We start from the raw sequence: 23,696 nt of genomic DNA, 5'->3' as shown, positions 1-23,696 counted from the left end.
AGTTTTCCTAAGTGGGACAGGGGCATTACAGCGCCAGAGACCCGGGTTCGATCCCGACTACGGGTGCTGTCTGTACGGATTTTGCACGTTCTCTTAGTCACCACGTGGGTTAATGTGCGGGGAGCGCTGGTCGGTGTGGGCCAAAGGGTCTGTGTCCCTGTTGTATCACTGACTAAGCTAAACTAAAATATACGCCAGTCCCACCTACCTGCGTTTGGCCCATGTCCCTCCATACCTGTCCTATCCATGCACCTGTCCAAATGTGTCTCAAATGTTGCAATAGTCCCTGCCTCAACCACCTCCTCTGGCAGCTCGTTCAATACACCCACCACCACCCTTGGTGAAAATGTTACCCCTCAGATTCCTATTCTTATCCACGACTTGAAACTCTAATTTGCTACAGAAGATTCGAAAATAAAGTTTTCACACATTTTCTCACTTTGCCTTAAACTGAAAGTTAGAATGATTCTAAACAAATAACACTTTAGTGCAGGAATACACCATGGTATTTTATACTTCAGGAAGGAACATTGCAAGGAAATATTTCCCCTCTCATGAAACACCTCAAATAGAGAATCAGCTGTTGTGTACAAGAATGGTGTTTCCTTAACTTGTAACAACAAATGAGATCCTTTAAGAGCTTTAGGTGTTAAAATATGTGAAAGAATTACACACAAATATTTATTTTATAGACAATAGACAATAGGTGTAGGAGTAGGCCATTTGGCCCTTCGAGCCTGAACCGCCATTCAATGTGATCATGGCTGATCATCCCCAATCAGTACCCCGTTCCTGCCTTCTCCCCATATCCCTTGAGTCCGCTATTTTTAAGAGCCCTATCTAGCTCTCTCTTGAAAGCATCCAGTGAACCTGCCTCCACTGCCCTGTGAGGCAGAGAATTCCACAGACTGATATTTAGGGCAAACTGGTTTCTGCAACTATACGGGGCGGCACGGTGGCGCAGCAGTAGAGTTGCTGCCTTACAGCGCCAGAGACCCAGGTTTGAACCTGACCACGGGTGCTGTCTGTACAGAGTTTGTACGTTCGCCCCGTGACCTGCGTGGGTTTTTACCAGGTGCTCTGCTTTCCTCCCACATTACACAGAAACATAGAAACATAGAAACATAGAAATTAGGTGCAGGAGTAGGCCATTCGGCCCTTCGAGCCTGCACCGCCATTCAATATGATCATGGCTGATCATCCAACTCAGTATCCCGTACCTGCCTTCTCCCCATACCCTCTGATCCCCTTAGCCACAAGGGCCACATCTAACTCCCTCTTAAATATAGCCAATGAACTGTGGCCTCGACTACCCTCTGTGGCAGAGAGCTCCAGAGATTCACCACTCTCTGTGTGAAAAAAGTTCTTCTCATCTCGGTTTTAAAGGATTTCCCCCTTATCCTTAAGCTGTGACCCCTTGTCCTGGACTTCCCCAACATCGGGAGCAATCTTCCTGCATCTAGCCTGTCCAACCCCTTAAGAATTTTGTAAGTTTCTATAAGATCCCCTCTCAATCTCCTAAATTCTAGGTGTCCTATAATCCAAGTCTATCCAGTCTTTCTTCATAAGACAGTCCTGACATCCCAGGAATCAGTCTAGTGAACCTTCTCTGCACTCCCTCTATGGCAATAATGTCCTTCCTCAGATTTGGAGACCAAAACTGTACGCAATACTCCAGGTGTGGTCTCACCAATACCCTGTACAACTGCAGTAGAACCTCCCTGCTCCTATACTCAAATCCTTTTGCTATGAAAGCCAACATACCATTCGCTTTCTTACAAAGACGTACAGGTTTGTAGTTTCATTGACTGAGGCAAAATTGTAAATTGTCCCTGGGGTGTGTTGGATAGTGTTAGTGTGGGGGGTCTGTTGTTTGGTGCGGACTCGGTGTGCCAAAGGATCTGCTTTGGTGCTGTAAACTTCACTAAACTAAACTAGAGCTGCCACCTCACAGTGGGGGAGACCCAGTTTACATCCGAACCTCAGATGCCATCTGCGTGGGGATAGTTTGTACGTGTGCGTTTCTTCTGGGTGTTCCAGTTTTCTCCCCCATCCTGAACACGTGTGGGTTTGCAGGCTAATTGGCCCTATGTAAATTGCCCACAGTGTATAGGGAGTGGATGAAAAAGTGGAAGAACATAGAACTCTGGTGGCACAGTTGGCGCAGCGGTAGAGTTGCTGCCTTACAGCGCCAGAGACCCAGGTTCGATTCTGAGTTAAGGGCCCGTCCCACTTTCACCACCTAATTCACAACCTTTTTTACTCGTGGACATTTTTCATCATGCTAGAAAAAAGGGCCCGACCTACTTGATGCTACGAGTACCTACGACCTACCTACGACCTACCTACGACATCGTGACGACCATGCTGCGAGTATGAGCCAAGGGCAAACTCGGCAGAGGTCATGAATTAGGTCGTGAAAGTGGGACAGGGCCTTAAGGGTGCTTCTTGATGCCATGGTCATGATGCCATCATCATATTGAATGGCTCGAAGGGCCGAATGGCCTACTCCTGCACCTATTGTCTATGTTTCTATGTCTATTTTTCTATGTCCGAACAGAGTTTGCATGTTTTCCCTGTGACTGCGTGGTTTTAGTCCAGGTGCAGACCTCCCTTAGTTCCTATCAGACTGTAGAAAGCCTTCCCATAAAAGAACTGATTTCTCATCTTAAATATTATTGTCAAATTATTTCAACTACAGATGAACAACAGATGATGCATTATATACTGTACCTATTATTTTTAATATTATTTGTTTGGCTGCTAAGGATTTTTCCTAGTATTTTACAGATTATTGCTGTCAATTCACATGGCGGCATGGTGGCAGAGCGGTGGATTTGCTGCCTCACAGCGCCAGAGATCTGGAATCGATCCCGACTGCGGGTGCCGTCTGTACGGAGTTTGTACGTTCTCCACGTGACCACGTGGATTTTCTCTGAGATCTTCGCTTTCCTCCCACACTCCAAATACGTACAGGTTTGGATATTAATTGGCTTGGTATAAATGCAAATTGACCCTCGTGTGTGTAGGATAGTGTCAATGTGCGGGGATTGCTAGTCTGTGAGGACTCGGTGTGCCGAAAGGCCTGTTTCCGCGCTGTATCTCCAGACTAAACTAAACACAAGAAGAGTGCAGACTGGAATTTGAAGTTGCATCTTGCAATGATGACATGCATATTCTTTGATTGACTTGTGTAAAGTGTGTTGCTTTTTGGCTGCATGTTCAAACGCAATCAATGAGCTTAAATATCTGTCAATGTTTTAGCAGCACAGGGAAATGTAACTACCCATTTGGACCTCACTGTGAAAGCTAAAAATCCATCTGTAAAAGATCCCACAGGATGAAACTGATCTCATTTTGGGATGTACTTGCTCACGGTTCATCACTGACAACAATGTCCTCAAAGCTTTTAGATAAAGGATGTGTACTGTCGCGTTGGTCACTGTGGTGCAGCGGTAGAGTTACTGCCTCATGGCGAATGCAGCGCCGGAGACTCGGGTTCGATCCCGACTACGGGCGCTGTCTGTACGGAGTTTGTGCGTTCTCCCCGTGACCCGCGTGGGTTTTCTCTGGGTGCTCCAGTTTCCTCCCACGCTGCCTCAGAGGGTGGTGGAGGCAGGTTCTCTGGATGCTTTCAAGAGAGAGCTAGATAGGGCTCTTAAAAATAGTGGAGTCAGGGGATATGGGGAGAAGGCAGGAGCGGGGTACAGATTGGGGATGATCAGCCGTGATCACATTGAATGGCAGTGCTGGCTCGAAGGGCCAAATGGCCTACTCCTGCACATATTGTCTATTGTCTATTGTCCAAAGACATGCAGGTTTGTAGGTTATTTAGCTGGGTAAATGTAAACATTGTTCCTAGTGGGTGTAGGATAGTGTTAATGTGCAGGGATCGCTGGTCGGCACGGACTTGGTGGGCCGAAGGGCCTGTTTCCGCGCTGTGTCTCTAAACTAAACTAAAAATGAAACTACTGGAGGGTGGCTTGGAACTGATCTTAATCTCATGAACTCTGGTTAGTTTAGTTTAGTTTAGTTTAGAGATACAGCACGGACACAGGCCCTTCAGCCCACCGAGCCCGTGCTTTGTGGATTCATGCGTTCATCAGTGATAGGAGCAGAATCAGGCCCTTCAGCTGATCAAGTCTACTCCACCATTCAATCATAGCTGATCTACTGTATCTCTCCCGCCAAACCCCATTCTCCTGCCTTCTCCCCATGACCCCTGGCCCCCGTACTAATCAAGATTCTATCTATCTCCGCCTTAAATTAGTCCACTGACTTTGCTAATCCACTAAATTCCACAGATTCACCACCCTCTGACTATATAAATTCCTCCTCATCTCCTTCCTAAAAGAACGCCCTTTAATTCTGAGGCTGTGGCCTCTGGTCCAAGACTCTCCCACTAGTGGAAACATCCTCTCCACATCCACTCTATCTGAGCCTTTCACTAGTCAGTAAGTTTCAAGCAGGTCCCCTTCATCCTACTGAACTGCAGTGACTACAGGCCCAGTGCCAGCGAAAGCTCATCGCATGTTAACCCACTCATTCCTGGGATCATTCTTGTAAACCTCCACTGGACCCTCTCCAGAGCCACCGCATCCTTCCTTAGATATTGGGCCTAAAACACCTCGCAATATTCCAACTGCAGCCTGACCAGCTCCTGATAGAACCTCAGCATTACATCGCTGTTTTTGTATTCTAGTCCTCTTGAAATAAATAATTCTCGTGTTACGTTTCCTATGATTTTCTAAAGCAGAATTGATGGCAATTTTTACCTGTCTTCATTGCTCCTGTTATCCTTATTCCATTCCAGCCATAGCTCATCAGCCTGTACCTTAGATGTCCACACCCCCCCCCCCCCCCCCCCCCCCCCTCCCCCTCCTCTCCCACCTAGCCCTATCTGCTCATCAACCCCACCTCACCTGGCTCCTCCCATCACCAACCTGCCCTGGTCTCACCCCTCCCTCTCCCCCCTTTACACCAGCTCTCTCCCCTCCGCAGCATATAAGATTGTTAAGGGCTTGGACACGCTAGCGGCAGGAAACATGTTCCCGATGTTGGGGGAGTCCAGAACCAGGGGCCACAGTTTATGAATAAGGAGTAAGCCATTTAGAACGGAGACGAGGAAACACTTTTTCTCACAGAGAGTGGTGAGTGTGGAATTCTCTGCCTCAGGGGGCGGTGGAGGCAGGTTCTCTGGATGCTTTCAAGAGAGAGCTAGATAGGGCTCTTAAAAATAGCAGAGTCAGGGGATATGGGGAGAAGGCAGGAACGGGGTACTGATTGGGTATGATCAGCCATGATCACATTGAATGGCCTAATCCTGCACCTATTGTCTATTGTAAGCACTCTCCCTGGAAACAGGCTCTCAGCCCAAAACATCGACCATCTCTTCACCTCTACAGATGCTGCTCACTTCACTGGGTACTTCCAGCAGTCTAATTTATGCCTGAGGTTCAATTATGGTTTGTATTAAACTGATTTGACGGCACAGTTTCAAGAACCCAAGCAAATTAACCCAACTATTACATATTTTTAATTGCAGCATTCTTAAATTTTACTATTGAATTTAATGTTGAAAAATGTATTTTCTTTTATGATATCCAATTTATAATTTCAAGTTGAAGGTATTTTCAGGTTATTTCTTGTTGTTTGAAAGTAGTTCATATAGGCTACTGCTTAGACGACTAAAGCACCAAGCTATATCTTGAAGGCATAATATCTTGTCTAAACTCTATTGCCACGACTGACAAAACTGAATATTAAACTTCTGACTGAAGTTCTTACCATTGTTGAATCTAACATTGAGACTGTTTCACGCCAATTACTTGCTGACTACTTATTTCACACCATGTCATAGAGTCTCACAGCGTGGAAACAGGCCCTTCGGCCCAACTTGCACGCACTAACCAACATGTCCCATCTACACTATTCCCACCTGCCTGCGTTTAGCCATATCCCTCTAAACCCGTCCTATCCATGTACCCATCTAAATGTTTCTTAAACATTACAATAGTTCCTGCCTCAACTACCTCCTCTGGCAGCTTGTTCCATATACCCATCATAGAAACATAGAAATATAGAAAATAGGTGCAGGAGTAGGCCATTCAGCCCTTCGAGCCTGCAACGCCATTCAATATGATCATGGCTCATCATCCAACTCAGTATCCTGTACCTGCCTTCTCTCCATACCCCCCGATACCTTTAGCCACAAGGACCACATCCAACTCCCTCTTAAATATAGCCAATCAACTACCTTCTGTGGCAGAGAATTCCAGAGATTCACCACTCTCTGTGTGAAAAATGTTTTTCTCATCTCGGTCCTAAAAGATTTCCCCCTCATCCTTAAACTGTGACCCCTTGTTCTGGACTTCCCCAACATCGGGAACAATCTTCCTGCATCTAACAGTATTTAGGAACTGCATCTAGAAGTATCACCCAGTATTAGAGAGCACTCATGAGCTACCAGCTACTTAAGTGGAGACTATCAGACTATCTTTAATCAGACTATGCTAGACTTAACCTTGCACTAAACGTTATTCCCTTTATCATACATGTACACTGTGGGGGCTTTCTGCTGACTGGTTAGCACACAACAAAGACTTTCACAGTACATATGACAATAAACTAAACTAAACTAAACCTATATCTGCGATATTTCAATTCAATCTTTTATATACATATATTTTTTTTAAAAGCAGAGTTTTTACTCCCATATTGAAAAGTGTCCAAGGAAATTAAAGATATCCAAGGAATTAACAGACATTCCTTTAGGAAGGTGATGGGGAGGAATTTCTTTAGACAGAGGGTGGCGAATCTGTGGAATTCATTGCCACAGAAGGCTGTGGAGGCCAAGCCAATGGATATTTTTAAGGCAGAGAGAGATAGATTCTTGATTAGTGTGGGTGTCAGGGGTTATGGGGGGGAGGCAGGAGAATGGGGTTGCGAGGGAAAGATCAGCCATGATTGAATGGCAGAGTGGACTAGACGGGCCGAATGGCCTAATTGTTCTCCTATCGCTTGTGAAAGGCGTGAGAGATTTAATAATCTCATAGTCTTTTCTGGGCAACAACAGAAGATCAAATAGACTGGGGAAGCCAGCAATTGAATTACAATGTGTTGTTATAAGAATTACAATGTCTTTTCGTGAGAGGATAATTTAGATACGTATGTTCGGCACATAAAACTAATAGTTATTGGTGCCAGCAATTTGTTACCTAAAGACGTTCTTGCAGGTACTGCATCCTTATTGATCCAGAATGAGACCCAGGATAAAACCACGGTCAATGTGCAAGGGATATAGGTCTGAATGGTGAAGTACCCCATTCTTCTGCTCAGGTCGAAATACACTGCCATTACAACGTAATCTCCTGTAGAGGAAAAAAATGAAAACATCAAATTAGTCCTTCACTTATGAAGAAAACTAAATCAAAGCAGACAGTAACATATTTAAGGTGCTTGCAGCTGTCCACAGAGTCATAGAGTGATAACAGTGTGGAAACAGGCCCTTCGGCCCTACTCGCCAACACTGTCCCAGCAACACTAGTCCCACTTGCCTGTGCTTGGTCCATATCCCTCCAAACCCGACCTGTCTAACTATGTCTTAAACGATGGGATAGTCCCAGCCTCAACTACCTCCTCTGCCAACACTTGTCCCTTTACCTCCCCCCTCAACTCCATTCAAGGACCCATGCAGTTATTCCAGGTGCGACAGAGTTTCACCTGCATCTCCTCCAACCTCATCTATTGCATCCGCTGCTCCGGATGTCAGCTGATCTACATCGGTGAGATCAAGCGGAGGCTGGTCGATCGTTTCGCCGAACACCTCCACTGGGTCCGCAATAACCAAACCTGACCTCCCGGTGGCTCAGCACTTCAACTTCCCCTCCCATTCCCCATCCGACCTCGCTGTCCTGGGTCTACTCCATGGCCAGAGTGAGCAACACCAGAAATTGGAGGAACAGCACCTCATATTCTGCTTGGGGAGTCTGCACCCTGCATATTTCCTTCGCTTCATAGATGCTGCTGCACCCGCTGAGTTTCTACAGCTTTTTTGTGTACCTACCTCCTCTGGCAGCTTGTTCCATACACCCACCACCACCACCACTTATATTACAGGGCTTTTCAATGGCAGTTTACGGCAATTAAAAACAAACCACTCTGTGAATTCCGGAGCCCTCCCGGTTTGTGTGAAATGGAATGCTTCTGCAACTTAAGGTAGACACAAAATGCTGGAGTAACTCAGCGGGACAGGCAGCATCTCTGGAGAGAAGGAATAAGTGAGACAATAGACAATAGACAATGGGTGCAGGAGTAGGCCATTCGGCCCTTCGAGCCAGCACCAGCATTCAATGTGATCATGGCTGATCATCCCCAATCAGCACCCCGTTCCTGCCTTCTCCCCATATCCCCTGACTCCGCTATCTTTAAGAGCCCTATCTAGCTCTCTCTCGAAAGCATCCAGAGAATGGGCCTCCACCGCCCTCTGAGGCAGAGAATTCCACAGAGAATTCCACTGAAGTTTCGGTTTGAGGCCCTTCTATAATTGTGTTTTTTACGACTTTCTCAAAATCCAATTTCGATGGCCATTAATAATCGGAGATGATTTGAAGGTATAGCCTAGCGCACTCACAACACACATAAGGCAGCAAAGATGAATCTTCCAGACGTCGTTTCTTGATTAATTAGTCGTTTATGAAAGTAATACAAAACAAAGAAATAACTCATAACTTTCCGCTTTTAATCGCTGTTCCATTCACTTCATATAAATCAGATAAAGGCTTCTGCTTATGGAGTTATGTCGTCTCGTAACATGCGTGTCGTGATCATGGTAGAAAACTATTTCCCCTCATGCTCCGACACGAAACTAAAAGCTTCTAATCTGCGATTCTGTGCGAGACTCCTCTAACAAAAGAACACACCGCTACTACGTATCAAATCCCACCTACAAAAATACAGAGAGATAAAGACTAAAATATAAAAAATGTTAGGCATGGCTATAATATACTGACTTAAGCTCAATGGCTCCTACACCTTCTTCAGACTCTGTCGGCGCCCTTTATGTGGTGACTCTGCATACATTGGTTGTACAAAACAAAGAATATCACTTTGAAGGCCCTGTCCCACTGTACGAGGTAATTCAAGAGCTCTCCCGAGTTTTAAAAAAAAATCAAACTCGTGGTAGGCATGTAGAATGTACGTAGCGGGTACGTCGGAGCTCGGGACGTCTCTTAGCGGCTTGTGACGCTAACGGCAGGTACTCGGGAAACGCGGTAATCTCGTGAAGACTCGTGAGGATTTTTCAAGATGTTGGGTGTATGGAACAAGGTGAGTGTATGGAACAAGCTGCCAGAGGAGGTAGGTACACAAAAAAAGCTGGAGAAACTCAGCATGTTGAAAATAGTCCACCAGAGCCCCGAATACCTATGAGCGGCTATTACCGTAATTCTCTGAGTTCGAATCAGGGGAAACTCGGGAGAACTCTTGAATTAGCTCGTACAGTGGGACAGCCCCCCTTGACTTGTCACTTGTGACAGTGAAGTAAAGTATCATTCAAATATTGTATCTCTAAAACCAGTCAAACTTTACTGAAATATACACCTAAACCAGGAAGTGCAAGTATTCAACCCAATGTTTACACTCGTAAAACAAGTTGAATGAATAGAGCGGGGAATGGGAAATAGGAGATGCAGAAGACAAAAAATTAAAATAATATATTTTATATACCTCTATTAGCAATTAAAATCTCAAGGAATGAAATTCCACACACACACATAAAAAACAATTTATCAATGTCAAAGGGATGGTATAGTGGTAATTAAGACCATTAATTACTCACTTACTCCAAAATAAACCAACCTCTGTTGATCTTTTCTGCATTGTTTCTCGAGTGTACCTCTTGTGCACACTGAAGTCATAATAATAGGCAATAAACAATAGACAATAGGTGCAGGAGGAGGCCATTCGGCCCTTCGAGCCAGCACCGCCATTCACTGTGATCATGGCTGATCATCCACAATCAGTACCCCGTTCCTGCCTTCTCCCCATGTCCCCTGACTCCGCTATCTTTATACCCCTGTCCCACTTAGGAAACCTGAACGGAAACCTCTGGAGACTTTGTGCCCCACCCAAGGTTTCCGTGCGGTTCACGGAGGTTGCAGGTGGTTGCGGAGGTTGCAGGTAGTGGAAGCAGGTAGGGAGACTGACAAAAACCTCCGGGAACCTCCGGGAACCGCACGGGAACCTTGGATGGGGCGCAAAGTCTCCAGAGGTTTCCGTTCAGGTTTCCTAAGTGGGACGGGGGCAAACGAGCTCTATCTAACTCTCTCTTGAAAGCATCCAGAGAACTGCCTTCTGAGGCAGAGAATTCCACAGACTCGGAACTCTCTGTGTGAAAAAGTTTTTCCTCGTCTCTGTTCTAAATGGCTTGCCCCTTATTCTTAAACTTAATGTGAAGAAGCTGGAAATTTGAGCAAAACACTAAATGCTGGAGTAATTCACTGGGTCAGGCTGAGGACATGGATAGGCGCAAATTCAGGCTGAATCCCTTCAGAGTCTGAAGAAAGGTCACAATCTGAAACGTCACCTATCCATGTCCTCCAGAGATGCTGCCTGACCCGCTGAGTTACTCCAGCACTCTGTGTTTTATGCCAAGCTAGAAGTGGAACGAAGCTTGGTTGTTAAGGGCTTGGACAAGCTAGAGGTAGGAAACATGTTCCCGATGTTGGGGGAGTCCAGAACCAGAGGCCACAGTTTAAGAATAAGGAGTAAGCCATTTAGAACGGAGACGAGGAAACGCTTTTTCTCACAGAGAGTGGTGAGTCTGTGGAATTCTCTGCCTCAGAGGGCGGTGGAGGCGGGTTCTCTGGATGCTTTCAAGAGAGAGCTAGATAGGGCTCTTAAAGATAGCGGAGTCACGGGATATGGGGAGAAGGCAGGAACGGGGTACTGATGGGGGATGATCAGCCATGATCACATTGAATGGCGGTGCTGGCTCGAAGGGCCAAATGACCTACTCCTGCACCTATTGTCTATTATCTGTTGAAGCTGAAAATAGAATCTTGAACTGAACACAAAGTGCTGGAGGAACTCAACGGGTCACCCAATCAGTCTGAAGAAGGGTCCTAGCCCGTAAGGTAATCTGTCCATTCCCTCCATGGATGCTGCCTGACCCGCTGAGTTCCTCCAGAAATTTACTCTGGCAAGCTCTGTCTTTGATTCCGTGTGCAATAACCGTTTTGATCATCTCCCCTACAGTAACTCGACTAAACCTCCGTCCGTTCTCCCGTCCCCCTCTGACCCGCAACCCTCACGCTTGTCGTGCTTTCACCACCCTCCCCTAACCTCCCCCTTTCCCATAAACCAAACCCAGCCAACCAACTCTTTCACCGCGGGGACATTAAGGGCCAGGTTATTGGCCTCACTCCGTGACTCGAGGTTCTTGATCACTTTCCTGCACTTTGTCTCATCACCATCACGGGCAGCACGGTGGCGCAGCGGTAGAGTTGCTGCCTCACAGCGCCAGAGACCCAGGTTCGATCCTGACTACGGGAGCTGTCTGTACGGAGTTTGTACGTTCTCCCCTCGACCTGCATGGGTTTCCTTCGAGATCTTCGGTTTCTTCCCACACTCCAAAGACGTGCAGGTTTGCAGGTTAATTGGCTTGGCATAAATGTAAAATTGTCCCTAGTGTGTGTAGGATTGTGTTAGTGTGCTGGGATCACTGGTCGGCGCGGACTCAGTGGGCCAAAGTGCCTGTTACCGCGCTATATCTCTAAACTAAACTAAATTGCTGTCGATCCGGCCGCCAACAGTGGAATCATTGGAGAACTGGAGCCTGTATAGAAAGGTTTCAGATTGTTACACAATTAAATATTTATTTAAATGCTTGGCCAAATTGAAAGGGTAAAAAAAAATATATATCCACCATACAAAATATGGCACAAATTCCCGGGGCGGGCACTGTGGCGCAGCGGTAGAGTTGCTGCCTTACAGCGCCAGAGACCCAGGTTCGATCCTGACTACGGGTGCTGTCTGTACGGAGTTTGTACGTTCTCCCCGTGACCACATGGGATTTCTCCGAGACCTTCAGTTTCATCCCACACTGCAAGGGCATACAGGTTAATTGGCTTCGGTAAAGAGTGTGAATTGTCCCTAGTGTGTGTAGGATAGTGCTAGTGTACGGGGTGATTGCAGGTCGGGGAGGACAGTGGGTCGAAGTACCCGTTTCCACGCTGCATCTCTCAACTTAAGAATTAATGTTCATCCATCTCCATCAAGTCAAGTCAAGTTTATTTGTCACATTCACATACAAGATGTGCAGTGAAACGAAAGAGGCAAGGCCTGCGGATTGTGCAACAAACTACAGAACAGAATCAGTATTTACATATTAGGGAAAAAAAACAGCAATTTTAAAAAGACACCGCACAAACAGTAAATGAGTCCCTGGTGAGACAAGAGCTTCCCATGGCCCGTGGGAAGAAACACCATCTCATCCTCTCTGTTTTCACAGCATGACAGCGGAGGCGTTTGCCTGACCGTTGCAGCTGGAGCAGTCCGTTGCTGGGGTGGTAGGGGTCCCCCATAATGTTGCTGGCTCTGGATCTGAACCTTCTGACAGAACATCCGAGTTATTTTTGTAGATGTGCTGGATTTCTCGATGTGGACAAGTTTCCAATTATAGCCAGTATCAGATGGTAATGGCAGTGCAGTAGTGGAGTGGCTAAACTGATGGTTTTGCATGCACCTACTCCATCTGCCTTTCATACATTTATTTCTCTATCTTGGATATTAAATGATGAATCAGTCAAAGGTATACTTTATTACAAAATATAATGATTTAACAACTAATTTAGGAAAATGCTGTATTTAGTATTGGAAACGTGGAATCTGAAACAGCTTGCCTTTTCTATTCATCTCAACTGATATGAAACTACAATGATGAAGTGTTCAAATGTAATATTTCACAGCCACACAAATTCTTGTTATATAATTCCATAAACCAAATTGGATAAGTCCTCGTATTTCTTCTCTGCTTGAGGCAGGGTGCCCAAAAACATAGAAACATAGAAACATACAAAAAAGGTGCAGGAGGAGGCCATTCGGCCCTTCGAGCCAGCACCGCCATTCATTGCGATCATGGCTGATCGTCCCTAATCAATAACCCGCGCCTGCCTTCTCCCCACATCCCTTGATTCCACTAGCCCCTAGAGCTCTATCTAAACTAACCATATAACCATATAACAATTACAGCACGGAAACAGGCCATCTCGGCCCTACAAGTTCGTGCCGAACAACTTTTTTTCCCTTAGTCCCACCTGCCTGCACTCATACCATAACCCTCCATTCCCTTCTCATCCATATGCCTATCCAATTTATTTTTAAATGATACCAATGAACCTGCCTCCACCACTTCCACTGGAAGCTCATTCCAACCGCTACCACTCTCTGAGTAAAGAAGTTCCCCCTCATATTACCCCTAAACTCTCTCTTAAATTCATCCAGTGATTTGGCCTCCACTGCCCTCTGCGGCAGGGAATTCCACAAATTCACAACTCTCTGGGTGAAAAGGTGTTTTCTCACTTCTGTCTTAAATGGCCTCCCCTTTATTCTAAGACTGTGGCCCCTGGGTCTGGACTCGCCCAACATTGGGGACATGATTTTCCATGTGTAGCTTCACTAACGGATTATACAGCTTTAACGTCATGTCCTGACTTCTATACTCATCACTGATGATGGCCAACATGCCAAGTGCCTTCCTTCCTCACCACCCTATCTACCTGTGATGCCACTCTCATGGAACGACGTACTTGTACACCTAGAATCCTCTGCTCTGCAATACCTCCCGGGCCTGAACTCTTCGCCTTGGAAGCCCTCTCTGGGAGACTCCCAAAGTCCGACATTAAGATTGAGTGGCGCAGTGGAGTAGTGGGAGGAGTTGCTGCCTTTACAGCACCAGATTCCCGCTTTCAATCCTGATGTGCTATCTGGCTGGAGTTTGCACGTTCTCCCTGCGGGTTTTCTCCGCATGGGTTTTCACCGGGTGCACTGGTTTCCTGCCAAATTCCAAAGTCATGCAGGTTTATAGGTTAATTGGCTTCTGTAATGTGGCCTTAGTGTGTTAGATAGAACTAGTGTAGGGCGATTGTTGGTTGGTGGGGACTCACGCTGTATCTCTAAACTAAGATAGATTATCCTTTTCCTCACCTAGTCTCCATCCTACTAATAACGTCATGGGCTCTTGGTTTTCCCGTTGACCTTTCCTTCCCGATCCCCAACCCTTTCATGATCATCTCTCTCAATTCTCCACTACGGACATTCCACCGTCTGAAGATCAAGGGCAGAACAGTGGCGCAGTGGTAGAGCTCCTGCCTTACAGACCCGGGTTCGATGCGGACTACGGGCGCTGCCTGTATGGAGTTTGTACCTTCTCCCCGTGACCCGCGTGGGTTTTCTCCGAGACCTTCGGTTTCCTCCCACACTCCAAAGACGTGCAGGTTTGTAGGTTAATTGGCTTGGTATAAAATGTAAAAATGTCCCTTGCGTGTGTGGGATAGTGTTAATGCGTGGAAATCGCAGGTCGACGGGGCCATGGTGGGCCGAATGGCCTGTTTCCGCGCTGTATCTCTAAACTAAAAAAAATGGGGGGGAAAATCATCTCTTCACCCCCATGTTCTCCCATCTGATCAGTACATCAACAAACAGTATCCTCTCAGTCCCACATGTATAGGGGCAATAAGGTCTCAGTGTACCTTAATCTATAACATTAAATGGCCTCCCACTCAAAGAATTGAAATAGGTCCATACGCTAATGGTTAAGATTCAGCAGCGATATCGAATTACAACCTTTTTCTGGCAACGATGCCAATTTTCTAAATATTTAGATCATAATCTGGGTAATTTGGGATGAACTAGACTTTGAACAGCAACTTATCCACCATCTGTCCTCCCATTGCTTGTTGTACACAGACCCATCGCTACATTCATTAGATGAGGATGATTCAGCCGCAGAAATCATCATCATCATAAAGTGAGAAGAGGTTTCAGGGAATAAGCCCAAACGCAGCAAGGTACTTTGTTTACCCGCAGCAATGGGGCGCCACGGTGGTGGTGTGGTAGAGTTGCTGCGTCACAATTCCAGAGACCCGGGTTCGATCCTGACCACGGGTGCTGTCTGTACAGAGTTTGCACGTTCTCCGTGTGACTCCGCGTGGGTTTTCTCCGGGTTCTCCGGTTTCCTCCCATATTCCAAAGACGTACAGGTTTGTAGGTTCAATTGGCTTCTGTAAATTGCCCCTAGTGTGTAGGCTAGAACTAGTGTGCAGGTGATCGATGGTCGGCATTGACTCGATGGGCCGAAGGGCCTGTTTCCCCCACCCTCCGTACCTCTAAAACAAACTAAACGAAATGCTTTTCGTTGTCTCTGTACTGTACACTGACAATGACAATTAAAATTGAATCTGAATCTGAACCTAAACATCAACATATGGTCATTTTTCCCGCCTGCATTTGACAACGATTGTTTCAGACGTTCACGGGGTCAAATAGTTGAATCCGGATTCAACCTCATTATTGGAAATTGACAATCCAGCCATTTGACCTGTCCTTAGAAACATACTGCAGTTGTACAGGGTCTTGGTGAGACCACACCTGGAGTATTGCGTACAGTTTTGGTCTCCTAATCTGAGGAAAGACATTCTTGCCATAGAGGGAGCACAGAGAAGGTTCACCAGACTGATTCCTGGGATGTCAGGTCTTTCATATGAAGAAAGACTGGATAGACTCGGCTTGTACTCGCTAGAATTTAGAAGATTGAGGGGGGATCTTATAGAAACTTATAAAATTCGTAAGGGGTTGGACAGGCTAGATGCAGGAAAATTATTCCCGATGTTGGGGAAATCCAGAATTAGGGGTCACAGTTTAAGGATAAGAGGGAAGTCTTTTAGGGCCGAGATGAGAAAATCATTTTTTACTACAGAGAGTGGTGAATCTGTGGAATTCTCTGCCACAGAAGGTAGTTGAGGCCAGTTCATTGGCTATATTTAAGAGGGAGTTAGATGTGGCCCTTGTGGCTAAGCGGATCAGGGGGTATGGAGAGAAGGCAGGTACGGGATACTGAGTTGGATCAGCCATGATCATATTGAATGGTGGTGCAGGCTCGAAGGGCCGAATGGCCTACTCCTGCACCTAATTTCTATGTTTCTATGTCTATGTTTCAATATTTAAGAGGGAGTTAGATGTGGCCCTTGTGGCTAAAGGGATCAGGGGTTATGGAGAGAAGGCAGGGATGGGATACTGAGTTGGATGATCAGCCATGATCATATTGAATGGTGGTACAGGCTCGAAGGGCTGAATGGCCTCTACTCCTGCACCTATTTTCTATGTTTCTAAACTTAGGTGGGGAATAAGATATTGTTGAGGACAGTGAAGGTTTGCAGCATCTTAAAATGAGGGCACTACTAACCATGGCTACAAATACAGATCCACCACCGATTTTCTAGCGCCCTTGGTTCCAGAGCTTTTCTGTGGATTCTCCGTTTTGCCGGACAAACAGAGGTCACGGGTTCCGAGAGGAGTCCAACTGTGTAGGAAAGAACTGCGGATGCTGGTTTAAATCGAAGATAGACAAAGCATGCTGGAGTAACTCAGCGGGACAGGCAGCATCTCTGGTGGAGAAGGAATGGGTCGAGACTCTTCTTCAGACTCAAGTCTATCTTCGAGAGGAGTCCAGCAGTACCGGAATGATACCAACCGGCAAAGTCGGCCTCGGAAGTCGGCTGTGGGAACGGATCTGCCAGCTCCATCTGCCAGTTCCAGAGCCCAGGCCATAGAGGTCCCGATGAGGGACATTTTCGAAGTGGGGGGTGAACCTCTGGGAAGGGATTTCAAGTGCGCTCTTGTAAGTTCACATGCTGGAAATTTTTCTGAAGTCATGAAAGTTTGCAAGAAAGTTCGGAATTTTTAAGATGAATATATGCAGATATATTTCTTTCAATCATCTTTGTGGAAAACATCAACGGGCACGGTGCCTTAGAATGCTGTGTACGACAATGGTCGCAACTGAAGTGTGGATGGCCATTGGCTCGCGAGGAGCTCATCCGCCCTTTGACAGGTCTTGTTCTTGGTCCTGCTGGGGGTCCACAGCCCCCTCCTAATAGCCCTGTCCCACGGTGCGAGTTCATTCCAAGAGCTCCTCCGAGTTTAAAAAAAAATCAAACTCGTGGTAAGCACGGAGAATGAACGTAGCGGGTACGTCGGAGCTCGGGGACGTCTCTTAGCGCTAACGGCAGGTACTCGGGAAGACTCGCTAACGGCAGGTAAGCACGGGAAGACTCGTGAAGATTTTTGAACACGTTGAAAAATGTCCACGAGAGCTCCGAGTACCGACGAGTGGCCATTACCGTAAATCTCCGAGTTCGAATCAGGGCAAACTCAGGAGAACTCCTGGAATGAACTAGTACCGTGGGACAGGGGTTTCACCTGGCAAACCAGGCGGGGGAGACGGTATAGTAGCCGACTATCCGACCATGGAGCACGGTATGACATGGTACCCGTGGCGGTGGGAACTCCCCCCGACCTGATCTTTCTTTCAAAGTCACATTTTGTTCTGCATGTGAATGGCAAAGTTCAACCATCGATGCAAGTAAACGACCCCAGACTTGGCGACTGTAGATGAATCCATGCCATTTATAATCTCCACTACACATATATGCAAGCCCCCCATTACATGGTATTGCAGTACTACACATCTTCACACTAACATGGTCAACCGGCTCTCACAAGTCGCGCCCAGCTGGATATGAATGGCCGGTAGTTTAAATGTTCCGGATTACTTATGGAACAGAGATGAATCTTTCACTATGTGTGTTGTCGTGGATCATTTACAAACAGCGACTTAATGAGAGGCCAAAGTCTGCCAATACAGTAATTTGAAGGAAACTGCTGCATATTTCGACTATAAAATAACGGCTTTTTTTTCTGCAGTTTAATCCATTAAAATCTCAATAGAAATACTTCAAATTGAGAAGTGGGACAGACACAAACTCATTGTCGTTTATCTGGAAAACATACTTTAATTCACAGTTTTGCATACTGTATTCCCACAAAAAAAACTGTTGATGAAATCTAATTACTCTGTACTTGCAAATACCATTGGCTCACAGTGTGATCTGAATGATTTCACCGAGATCATGCCATGTTGCAAGCTGTCCAATGTTAATTATCTCCTCCTGATTTCCTTTTCAAGGGAATTATATATGATTGATGGGAAGAGGCAGCATGGAAACAGGTCCTTCGGCCCATCATCCATCTGTTCACACTAGTTCCATGTTATCCCACTTTCACCTCCACTCCCCACACACTAGCAGCGCCCGGAGAAAACCCACGCGCTCACGGGAAGAACGTGCAGGCAGCAGCCGTAGTCAGGATCGAACCCGGGACTCCGGCGCTGTGAGGCAGCAACTCTACCGCCACTTGTGCCACTGTGCCACCTTCTTGAACTTGGCACCTCAACCTAATGGCCCTGTCCCACGTTGCGAGTTCATTCCAAGGGCTCGCCCCCGAGTTTAAAAAAAAATCAAACTCGTGGTAAGCACGGAGAATGAACGTAGCGGGTACGTTGGAGCTCGGGGACATCACTCAGCGGCTCGTAACGCTAACGGCAGGTACTCGGGGAGACTCGCTAACGGCAGGTAAGCACGGGAAGACTCGTGAAGAGTTTTCAACACGATGAAAAATGTCCACGAGAGCCCCGAGTACCGACGAGTGGCCATTACCGTAAATCTCCGAGTTCGAATCAGGGCAAACTCGGGAGAGATCTTGGAATGAACTCGTACCATGGGACATGGGTTTTATGCTACTCTTGCCAGCACGTGGATAGATGAAGTCACTCGTTTCACTGTCCTCCTGATTAAATATTACTAATTGTTTGCCTCGTTGTCACCTTCCCCTCAGCTGACTATGAACCCTTCTACATTTCCTTATCGCCATCTGCATTGATCTGTCGCTTTCACACCTCACCCTTCCTTATCTCTAGATTTCCTCTCCCCTGAATCTGTCTGATAAAGGGTCTCGACACGAAAAGTCACCTATTCTTTCTCTCCAGAGATGGTCATAAGTCAAAGGAGCAGAATTAGGCCATTCGGCCCATCAAGTCAACTCCGCCATTCAATCAAGGCTGATCTATCTCTCCCTCCAAACCCCATTCTCCTGCCTTCTCCCCATAACCCCTGACACCCGTACTAATCAAGAATCTATCCATCTCTGCCTTAAAAATATCCACTGACTTGGCCTCCACAGTCTTCTGTGGCAATCAATCCCACAGATTCACCACCCTCTGACGAAAGAAATTCCTCCTCATCTCCTTCATAAAAGAACGTCCTTTAATTCTGAGGCTATGACCTCTGGTCCTAGACTCTCTCACAAGTGGAAACATCCTCTCCACATCCACTCTATCCAAGTGCGACCTGTCCCGCTGAGTTACTCCAGCATTTTGTGTCTATCATCGGTGTATACCAGCATCTGCAGTTCCTTCCTACTCACACTCTCTCTCTCTCTTCCCCCTCTCCCTCTCTCTCTCTCTTCCCCCTCTCTCCCTCTTACCCTTCTCTTTATCTCTATCACTATCTCTCTCTTCTGTTGTACTTTCTCTAATTTCCGGCCAAAATCCAACTGTGAGCAGTGGTAGTGGCCCTTGTACGACCTACCAACAAGATTCTACAATCTTTGAAACACCTGTCATGATACCAACTGCTGGCATCATCCCTGAGGGATCTGGAACAAAATGTTTTCATCTGGCAGAGAAGGTGCTTGGCACATCATTGCCTAGGAGACAGCTCGAACTGACAAACGTCAGCTGGGGTAGGCTGCAAGGATCCGGGAGCGTGGAGATGCAACTTGGTGAAAAGCTTCACCGTCACAGAGCTGTCTGGGAGACGGAAGTTCTCGAGGGACACACGTCATCGCTGAAGGCAGAGCATCAATGACAGTGTGCTAGGAGAGGCATAGACATTGAGCCAGGTTTTTGCAGATAAAGATAGCTTTAAAAAAATGTTGATCTTGGGTTATAGAATGGTTCCTATCTCCTTATGGTGGTATTTTATTTCTTGCATGCGCCGAGGTATAGTGAAATTCATTTTTGTACACAAGTTCAGCATGTATCACTATACATAAGCACTTAGATACATCTTAGATAAGCATCTCAGATACAGTACAAGTGTATAGGGGCAGTCACGGTGGCACAGCGGTAGAGTTGCTGCCTTACAGCGAACGCAGCACTGGATATCCGGGTTCGATCCTGACTACGGGTGCTGTCTGTACGGAGTTTGTACATTCTTCCCGTGACCTGTGTGGGTTTTCTCCGATATAGAAACATAGAAAATAGGTGCAGGAGTAGAGGCCATTCGGCCCTTTGAGCCTGCACTTCCATTCAATATGATCATGGGTGATCATCTAACTCAGTATCCTGTACCTGCCTTCTCTCCATACCCCCTGATCCCTTTAGACACAAGGGCCACATCTAACCCTCTTAAATCTAGCCAATGAACTGGCCGCAACTACCTTCTGTGGCAGAGAATTCCACAGATTCACCACTCTCTGTGTAAAAAATGATTTTCTCATCTCGGTCCTAAAAGATATCTTCGGTTTCCTCCCACACTCCAAAGACGTACAGGTTTGTAGGTTAATTGTCTTGGTGTAAATGTAAAAATTGTCCCCAGTGGGTGTAGGATATTATTAATGTGCGGGGATCGCTGGTCGGCGCGGACCTGGTGGGCCGAAAAGGCCTGTTTCTGGGCCGTATCTCTCAACTAAACTAATCTAAACTAAACTAAATGAAAAATGTTCTTCTCATCTCGGTTCTAAAGGATTTCCCCTTCATCCTTAAACTGTGACCCCTTGTCCTGGTCTTCCCCAACATCGGGAACAATCTTCCTGCATCTAGCCTGTCCAATCCCTTAAGAATTTTGTAAGTTTCTATGAGATAGAAATAGAGAGAGTACAGAGGAGATTTACTAGAATGTTGCCTGGGTTTCAACAATTAAGTTACAGAGATAGGTTGAATAAGTTAGGTCTTTATTCTCTGGAGCGCAGAAGGTTAAGGGGGGACCTGATAGAGGTCTTTAAAATGATGAGAGGGATAGACAGAGTTGATGTGGACAAGCTTTTCCCTTTGAGAATAGGGAAGATTCAAACAAGAGGACATGACTTCAGAATTAAGGGACAGAAGTTTAGGGGTAACATGAGGGGGAACTTCTTTACTCAGAGAGTGGTGGCGGTGTGGAATGAGCTCCCAGTGGAAGTGGTGGAGGCAGGTTCATTGGTATCATTTAAAAATAAATTGGATAGGCATATGGATGAGAAGGGAATGGAGGGTTATGGTACGAGTGCAGGCAGGTGGGACTAAGGGGAAAAAAATTTGTTCGGCATGGACTTGTAGGGCCGAGATGGCCTGTTTCCGTGCTGTAATTGTTATATGGTTATATGGTTATATGGAGATTCCCCCTCAATCTCCTAAATTCGAGCGAGTACAAGCCGAGACTATCCAGTCTTTCATCCTAAGAAAGTCCTGACATCCCAGAGTTGCTGCCTCTCGACGCCAGAGACCCGGGCTCGATCCTGACTACGGGTGCTGCCTGTACAGCGTTTATACGTTCTCCCCGTGACCATGCGGGCTTTCTCCGGGATCTCCTGTTTCCTCCCACACTCCAAAGACGTAGGTTTGTAGGTTTGTAGGCTACGGTAAAGAATGTACATTTTCCCTAGTGTGTGTAGGTTAGCGCTCATGTGCGGGGATCGCTGGTCGGTGCGGACCTGGTGGGCCGAAGGGCCTGTTTCCGTGCTGGATCTCAAAATTAAACTAAACTAAAAACTCATAAAGTCATCATGGTCACACTGGCCAGCTTGTCCCAGCTATGCTAGTCCCACCTCCCCTTTGGCTCATATCCCTCCAGACCTGTCCTATCCATGTACCTGTCTAACTGTTTCTTAAACGTTGGGATAGTCCCAGCCTCAACTACTGAACCTCCTCTGGCAGCTTGTTCCATACACCCACCACCCTTTGTGTGAAAAGGTTACCCCTCAGATTGCTATTCGGGGCATGCTATTTCTGAAAATGATCAGTCCCGTCATCATCTTCCTCAAAACCTCGTCTATAACACACCTTCTCTCTGAAAGTAGTTTTAATTTGAACTGCGTCGCTGAAAAATCTACTCAGAAATCCGTTCAGTCGTGAATGAGCTAAACCACACTGAGGTTTACCAGTGTCCACTCAATATACCAACTTGGTTGGGAACGTGCGTAATTCTTAGCATGAAGCAAAATAAATGAATGAAGCAGTTTCCTTCTGGCAAGTCACCTATCATTTATGTCTTAATCTATTCATTCTTCAATGAGGTTTGACAGTCCAATATCAACTTTCGCAAACAGAAAACAGTCCCATCGTAGTTTCCTGAATCAGGGAAAGGGCCGTAATTTGACGAGCTTTTTTTTGCAGGAACTTGCAAGCAATGATCAATACTCACGGTAGACACAAAATGCCGGAGTAACTCAACGGGACAGGCAGCATCTCTGGAGAGAAGGAATGGGTGACGTTTTGGGTCGAGACCCTTCTTCCGACCGAGGGTCAGGGGAGAGGGAGACACAGAGATATGGGGGGTTGAGGTGTGAAAACGAAAGATCAAAGGGGCCGAAGTTCAAGGAAAGGATTCTTCTTTAGTCAGAGGGTAGTTATTCTGTGGAAGTCATTGTAATGCAATGTAAATGTCAGCGCCCCTTGAGGCCAGGTGTACAAGCTGGCGAGTTGGCCAGTGCCTCGTGATTGAGGTCGTGACCTTCTAGAAGTTTCTGTTAGTGTTGGAAATAAACGCTTCTTACAAGATGTCGTTGGTGTCGGGCGTTTCATTGTGCTAGCCACAACAGGGACATACGGCAAACATAACATGGTGTCAGAGTATAAAATGGAGGGACTCAAGCCACCAGGACCACTCTCCATCCAAGAAGAAGAAGTATGAGTGACTGAGGGCCGAAAAAGACTAAAAAGAAGAAGAAAGTTCGGAGTGATCTGAGGCCGGTCGGTCAAAACCAGCGGAGGGCCAGCCGATCGTGGCTTCCACAAGGGGAAGCCCACCCTCCCGCATGACAGACGATCGGGCGGGGGAGACGGCGAGGAGGTCGCCCCCCCCGTTACAGCCAGAGATCGCCAGGTGGGATCGGGATCACCGGCGAGGAAAAGACGTCACGATTCCCCGAATCCCCGCGATCGACGGAGGAATCGCAGGTTTCCATAGACGGCCTCTCCCGGAGGGAGTAATGGCCGCCATGGCCACCTTCCCACCACACTGCCCCGAACCATCACCCGCGCCCACGTGCAGATAACGACTGCCGCTGCCGCCATGTTCGAGAACTTCAAGGAGCCAAGCGGAGCGCGCAGCACGGCCTGAGCAGCAGTTTTAAAAACGCTAAGAAGTGAAAGTTAAGAAGCCAAGAAGTACAGATCATTTGCCGAAGTTTCTGCAGGAGCTGAGTTATTATGCAGGAAACAAAAGAGTAAAAGCATTGCTTTGAAAGTTAAGTTGGATGAAATACGTGCCAGCAACAGAAATCAAAAGAGCAACAAAAGTTTATTTTGAAGGGGGAGTCCACCTCCCAGATGGAGCAAGTCTCTCGAGCCGAGGCAGAGAGAGACAGCCCAGGATAGCCCC

The 23,696-nt window shown here is 46.7% G+C and overlaps 1 protein-coding gene across 3 annotated transcripts in view; it reads right to left on the bottom strand.

Moving 5' to 3' along the window:
• Positions 1 to 23,696, bottom strand: part of gabrg2 (gamma-aminobutyric acid type A receptor subunit gamma2) — a 97,953-nt gene that overhangs the window by 13,935 nt on the left and 60,322 nt on the right. For all 3 annotated transcript variants that reach the window (XM_055643308.1, XM_055643307.1, XM_055643309.1), the window contains one exon: positions 7,218 to 7,370. In XM_055643308.1, the coding sequence (XP_055499283.1) occupies positions 7,218 to 7,370 (153 nt within the window). The remainder of the gene's footprint in view (positions 1 to 7,217; positions 7,371 to 23,696) is intronic.

The sequence above is a fragment of the Leucoraja erinacea genome, chromosome 11, assembly GCF_028641065.1.
Source record: "Leucoraja erinacea ecotype New England chromosome 11, Leri_hhj_1, whole genome shotgun sequence".
NCBI classification, from domain to species: Eukaryota; Metazoa; Chordata; class Chondrichthyes; order Rajiformes; family Rajidae; genus Leucoraja; species Leucoraja erinaceus.
This window is presented reverse-complemented; position numbering and strand designations above follow the sequence as displayed.